The sequence below is a fragment of the Lissotriton vulgaris genome, chromosome 5 (assembly GCF_964263255.1).
Source record: "Lissotriton vulgaris chromosome 5, aLisVul1.2, whole genome shotgun sequence".
Lineage (NCBI taxonomy): Eukaryota > Metazoa > Chordata > Amphibia > Caudata > Salamandridae > Lissotriton > Lissotriton vulgaris.
In genome coordinates this window covers 996,015,267-996,022,491 of record NC_141693.1, presented here as the reverse complement: position 1 = coordinate 996,022,491, position 7,225 = coordinate 996,015,267, and the positions used below count along the sequence as shown (strand labels likewise).

The 7,225-nt window shown below is 44.8% G+C and overlaps 1 protein-coding gene across 1 annotated transcript in view; it reads right to left on the bottom strand.

Annotated features, from left to right (window-relative positions):
• Positions 1-2,166: 2,166 nt before the first annotated feature.
• HPS1 (HPS1 biogenesis of lysosomal organelles complex 3 subunit 1) overlaps positions 2,167-7,225 on the bottom strand; it is a 434,454-nt gene continuing 429,395 nt past the window's right edge. The window contains exons 19-20 of the mRNA XM_086922604.1: positions 7,100-7,182; positions 2,167-2,697 (exon numbers count right to left, since the gene is read on the bottom strand). Coding sequence (XP_086778730.1) covers positions 2,535-2,697; positions 7,100-7,182 — 246 coding nt within the window. The 3' untranslated portion in view covers positions 2,167-2,534. The remainder of the gene's footprint in view (positions 2,698-7,099; positions 7,183-7,225) is intronic.

The window sequence follows — 7,225 nt, the reverse complement described above, 5'->3', positions numbered from 1 at the left end:
GGGGGTATGGTGGTCAATCAACTGTGAAAGATGGTGAGTATTTGGAAAAAGATTGAACATGCAAGGGGGCATGAGTGGTTTAATAAGAATGTATTTATTTTTGTGTAAAATAAGTTTGGAAGGTTGCTAGCAATTAGGTTGGCTGAAGTAATAGTGATGGGAGGAAGTGTAAAAATGACTTGAGTTTTTGGAGTGTGATGGGAATAGGGGACAGCAGGTTAATTCAAAAGATTCATTTGAATCCAGGGAGCTGTCAAAATGTTAAAAGAACAAGTTTACTTTTCATTAGATAAAAAAAAGACATTTTAAAAAACTAAATTAAAAGTATTTAACAAAACATGACAAAGCCTTTTGTAGTTCATCGTAGATGACATTGGGCTTATCCTATGCTTAAATATTCTGCTAGAAAAACAGATATTTGAAGTGAGCAGATTTAGTGTTTGTGGTGCTGTAAAGTCAACCATATAAAAGAGTTGCTATCCACCTAAAACTTGGCAATTACCCACGGTCCCTATTCCTTTTAAAATGATTTATCAGCACTATAAACCTAAACGGGCATTGCTTGGACACACATATATAGGTTTAAAAAGCACTTACCCTTCATTACTAGTGGTAGAATTTCACCCAGTTAAATTCCACCACCACCAATTCCACATTTCTCTGGGCACATGATTACTGAGTTTGCATGCTATGGACCCTATACATTTGGGCCTGGAGAGACTAGGGCTATCTTTGCTGCTGTAGAGGCAGAGGTTGCAGGCATCGCGGCCCTGCCCCATCTGAATTATGCAGCAGTATGCTGGAGTAACCACTGCCCCCCCTGGAATGACACAGGTCCATCCTGAAGCCACATCCCTCCTGCTCCCACTGGGCCTATGCAAATAGCAGGTGAAAAATAACAGTTTTTCACAGCGGCACTAGAGAAAACCACATGGAAAGAGCAAGATATTTATAGGTACATTTGGTTATTCCTCATTCCATATAGAACATTTGTGATTGGTGCTGGTATGGTGCCTAGAATCAGAGATTCCTGCTCTCAGGTATCCCTGTGCTAAATTGCGAGAATTTCGTAATGATGGTCCATAGATTGACATGGCATAATGGGGGTATGTCTGCTCCATATTTTTGATAGGATTATGAAGCACCCAAAAGGCTATCTTTGCTGTATTGGATTGCACTTGAGAACTTTGACCTTGGAATCATCCTGAGTAACAATCTGATAGTGCCTAAAACATCGATGGTCTTTCATTCTTAAACTCTCTGCATTATGACCTATTGCCACACATCTGCCAGTAATATGTAAAATATGGGTTAAGGTGTCTAAAAACCTTAGGCCAAACACATACAAATATGTCCAGTCGGTCCTAAAAGTCAATGTTTAAACATTAGAAGATAAAGAGAGATTATTTCGCTGGTAAACTCTTTGAGCTCTATGCTTCTTCACCCATTCCACAAACAACAAAACATTATGACATGTTGTTCAGCAGTAGAATATGATATTCTCCTAGGTCACTAGTGCCTCATAATGACTACAGTTTGCAAATGAGTGAGTGGCCTATTTTTGATTTTATTCGCCAATGGCTATAGAATGCAAAGAGAAGGAAGTCACATGGAAGATGTGAAAACATCTAGTTTAACTTTAACATATGCTGCTTTCAAATTCAGGAAGAATGGCACAGCTATGTCTCCTAGATCTCCCTTCAAAGGACTATGATCCCAGAAGTACCACGATGAGACCTCGATTTCACTAGAATTATTTAAAATTGGATTAGTAATCATCCAGTTGAAGAAGAGCTGTGGTAAGAATCAATTATATCACAAAACAACCATTTACTCCTTATTGCTTTCAGAAAAGGTTATTAAAGCACAGATGCCAAAGGATTTACAACAGTTTTTTCAACAATTTGGTTCACATCCTAAATCTGTATGTATCCTGGGCCATCCTATATAGTTCACACAGTTTCCCCTCTTGAAAGAATTCTATTATTAAAGAGAGCATTCAAACAACATATTGTGTCAATGCTGGCATATGCAGCTGGGGGATGTTGAGGGAAACAAACAGAATACTGGTATAACAAAAAACGTGAAATTAAGCTTTATAAACTCTAATAAAAGTTTTACACTCAAGCAACAAGCGCAGGAGAATAATGATCAGCCAACAAACGCTTCTTTATGATCTACTTTATTCTATCCTTGCCACGGGCAAGTTACCTCAGCCATTGATTTTCCAAGGCTATGAGATATTCCAGCAGGTAGGTTTTATGTATTTAGTTTGTTTATAATGCACTGGAAAGAGAAAGTGCACAATTTAACCAATAAAGCACAAAGGTAACAGATTATTGCAACAGACCCAGAGATGATAATGGTTGTTTAGTTGACCAAAAGAAAAGTCAACAATACATGGTAATAATCCAAGTAAGGAGGTGTTGGTTCTTTGGTACAGCTGTTAATGGATTCAAACCCTTTTGAGACATACATCCATAAAGAACACCTTCTGCATTGCCATAAATACGCTATTGCTCCCCCCTCAAGTTTCAAAGCAGTGGAATTCGAGAAGGCTCCCATAGTCTTCGAGCAAGGTTACAACATTGCTGGATCACATAATCAGTGGGAATGATCCCCAAGTGGATGGTCAAAAGTTCATAGCATTTCACAATTTCCATGGGATGATGTTTGATGTAGTCACGCAATAGTTTCCTGAATGGGAAGAGAAACGAAGTTCATTCTTAAAACATGTTAATAATATCAAGATAACAATTTAACATTCCATAATCGCGCAAGGTTATTTAAAAGTTTTCCTAAACAGTGCATGTCAAACAAAGCTCCAAATCAAGGAGAGAAAGGAAAAAACTGGATCTGAAGGCCAGGCCTTTAGTCTTGCTCTATAAACAGAATTTCCTGTCTTAATCAAAGGGGTAGAACATTCATTTTCTTGGAAGATCACATTATAAATGCATGGCTACTACCTCTTAAATATTTTAACTTGGTTATGCAGACTTGATGTACGATGAAAGATCATATTGTTTTCCCTAGTTTGCATTGGTTAAACTTATAAAGCAGAAAGTGATGCACCCTCTGAAAGATTAAACCCTGCGTATATGAAGAAAAATATTGGAAAATCATGTTTTCCGAAAAGACCGCACCATCCAAACAGGAGGAGGCATCGCTATCGTGCATAAGAACGCCATCCGAATCACGACCAGCTCCGACGAAAACCTCCCGACCGCCGAACACCTTCACTTCCAGATCCACACTGACCCCAGGACCACCCTTAGAGGCACCCTCATCTACAGACCACCAGGATCCCGCACACAATTTAATGAAGACATCACTGACTTCATCAGCCTACACGCCCTCACCTCCGAGAACTACATTCTACTGGGAGACCTCAACTTCCACCTGGAAAAGAATAACGATAACAACACCACCACCCTTCTGGACAACCTGGCTAATCTCGGACTCAAACAACTTGTTGACACCCCCACCCACCTTGCCGGACACACGCTCGACCCTATCTTCACCTCCAGCAAACACATCTCCTTCGATCACACCACAGCTCTCCACTGGACGGACCACAGCTGCGTTCATTTCAGCTACAAAAAGACCACGGTCCACATCCCACCACAACCTATTCCTCAAAGAAACTGGAACAAAATCACCATCGACCAACTCTTCACTTCACTTAACCAAAACCCCCCCACCATATCATCGGACCCAAACCAAGCTGCCACCAAACTCACACAATGGATCACCCACAGCGCTAACGAATTAGCACCCTTGAAAAACCACCAAAACAAACAAGGTAGCAAAAAGGCCCCATGGTTTAACGATGACCTTAAGAAATCCAAGAAGCTATGTCGTACCCTCGAGGAAACCTGGAGAAAAAAACCCAACCACTAACAACCTGACCACCTTCAAGGACGCCAACCGCAAACACCACCAACTGATCCGATCCACCAAGAAATCAGCATTCAAGGATCGACTCGACAACAACACCCACAACAGCAAAGAATTATTCAACATCGTCAGAGAATTTACCAACCCCACCGCCGACATCACTCGCTCCCAAGACCTCTGCGACTCCCTATCCCACTTCTTCCACAACAAAATCGCCGACATTCCTAACAGCTTTGGAAACCTGTCCGATGAACAACCCACTCCACCCACCGCCGAACCAAAACAACACTCTCACAACCTTTGCGCCTGGAACCCAATCACGACTGAAGACACCATCCGCCTGATGAACTCCATCCACTCAGGATCGCCAACCGACCAATGTCCCCACCACATTTTCAATAACTCTGGGCGGAGTTCGCGGAGTGGGGCTTCGCGGAGCTACGCGAAGTGGGCGAGAAACTACGCCCACCTCCGCACTCCGCGTAGCCCCACTCCGCAAACACCACTGGCCGCCAGCCCCGCCACCCGCCTCCCTCCCGCCCTCCCTAAATACTTTGAAATAAAGAAATGAAATAATTTAAAAGCACTTACCTTGCCGCCGCTGCCCGCCGCGTCCCCGGGGCTCGCGATCTTCCGTCTTCCGTACTAATGCGCATGCGCGGGCGGCCGCGCATGCGCATTTTCTCGTGAAAATGCGCATGCGCGGCCGCCCGCGCATGCGCATTAGTACGGAAGACGGAAGTAAGTGAGCCCCGGGGACGCGGCGGGCAGCGGCGGCAAGGTAAGTGCTTTTTAAATTATTTCATTTCTTTATTTCAAAGTATTTAGGGAGGGCGGGAGGGAGGCGGGTGGCGGCCAGCTACGCTCCGTCTGCAGAGTGCCGCCTGGCTCCGCCCGCTCCGCAAAATGCGGAGTAGGCGGCACTACGCACACTCCGCAGACGGAGCGTAGCTGGCCGCCCACCCCTAATTTTCAACAAAGCAGACTCCATCATCGCACCGCATCTCCGCGATGTCATCAATTGCTCCTTCAACTCCGCTACCTTCCCAGAAAGCTGGAAACATGCCGAACTCAGCGCCCTTCTGAAGAAACCCACAGCGGACCCCTCCGAACTTAAGAACTACCACCCCATCTCACTCCTCCCCTTCCCGGCCAAAGTCATCGAGAAAGCCGTCAATAGTCAGCTCGCCGCATTCCTTGAATCCAACAACTCACTTGACCACTCACAGTCCAGCTTCTGAGCCAAACACAGCACCGAAACCGCCCTCATCGCTGCTACAGACGACATCTGAACGCTACTGGACAACGGAGAAACAGTTGCCCTCATCCTACTTGACCTCTCCGCCGCCTTCGATACAGTCTGTCATAACATCCTCATAGAACGCCTCAGCAATATCGGAATACAAGGAAAAGCATTGGACTGGATCATCTCGTTCCTCGCCGGAAGAACCCAGAGAGTCCGCCTCCCCCCATTCATATCAGAGGCAACCGAAGTCATCTGCGGCGTACCACAAGGATCATCACTCAGTCCCACCCTCTTCAATGTGTACATGAGTCCTCTCGCATCCATCGCGCGTCATCACAACCTCAACATCATCTCCTACGCTGACGACACCCAGCTAATTCTCTCCCACACCAAAGATCCTAACAGCGCCAAAACCAATCTACACGAAGGAATGAAAGAAGTAGCCGAATGGATGAAGAACAGTCGTTTAAAACTTAACTCAGAAAAAACGGTAGTCCTCATCTTAGGATCTTCCCCCTCTGCATGGGACGACTCATCGTGGCCACCGGCTCTGGGCACAGCACCCACACCTACAGATCACGCATGTAACCTAGGCTTCATCCTAGACTCCTCCCTATCGATGAGCAGACAAGTCAACGCCGTCTCTTCATCATGTTTCAACATCCTACGCATGCTCAAAAAAATCTTCCGCTGGATCCCCACCGAAACAAGAAAGACAGTCACCCACGCACTAGTCACCTGCCGACTAGATTATGGAAACACCCTCTACGCCGGAACCACAGCTAAACTACAGAAAAAACTCCAGCGCATCCAAAACGCCTCAGCCAGACTCATACTGGGCATCCCCCGTCAAGCTCACATCTCCGGTCATCTGAAAGATCTCCACTGGCTTCCCATCAACAGAAGAATAACGTTTCGCCTCCTCACCCACGCACACAAGGCCCTCTACGTCCTAGGACCCGAATGCCTCAACAAAGGACTATCCTTCTACACACCCACCCGCCAACTACGTTCATCCAATCAAGCCCTCCCCACTATCCCGCGCATCAATAGATCCACCATGGGAGGAAGATCTTTCTCCTATTTAGCGGCCAAAACCTGGAATTCCCTCCCCACCCACCTCCGCCTCACACAGAACCACCTCTCCTTCAGAAAGCAGCTAAAAACCTGGCTATTTGATAAATGATGCACTAAATCACCCACCCTCACTCAAGCGCCTTGAGACCCTCTGGGTGAGTAGCGCGCTATACAAATTACTGAACTTGAACTTGAACTTGACCAGATGGGCTCCAGCCTTCTGCAGATTTTGAAGACGTGTTTTCATTAGCAGGAGGGTAAAGTTAGATGCTATTATCAAAATATGTGACTGTACAGATGAACTGTCCACTATGATAGTTGTTTCAATGGCGATGCATGTCAAAAGTTTCAAATGAAAAAAAGCAGCTGCTTGAAACTAATGTTGGTTTCCAAGAGTATGCCCAGACTCCTTACTGTCTGGTTAGTGTGTGAGCAGTTTATCATGGTGGCAAGGTACTGGAATTTGGACTAGAACGCAGAATTTACAGTAGTTAAGAGTACCTCTGCTCTCAGATCCGGTTCTAAGAAAGTAGGTAAATCAAATCTGGATAGGCTCATTACACAGTTCAATGAAATCGATACACAATGTTCAGACCCTACTTTCAGTCTGAAGATAAGGTAAGTGTCCTAAGCACACAATGAAAATCCGGCTTCCCATTTAAGTAACTGGTCTCCTACCGTGTTCATGCTGAAAAGAAATGGTACAATTGCAAAACCTTGTGCAACTCTCCAATCGACTTCCTTAAGTGAGGAGTCATAAGATGGGAGAGCAAATGTTTGCAATCTATACATCATTTGTATACATCATTCTCCAAATGACAGTGATACATGTAATTGCTTGCCAATAAAATGCTAGACAGCTACTTCTTTTCCAGTTACCTATAATAATCTCCTGCCAGCATGCCAACAGGTGCAGAATCATCACCCAGTGTTGGGATCTTACTTGCTTCCAGTTTATCACCCTAAAATGAATAACAAAAAGCAGTGATTAAAAAATGTAAAAGA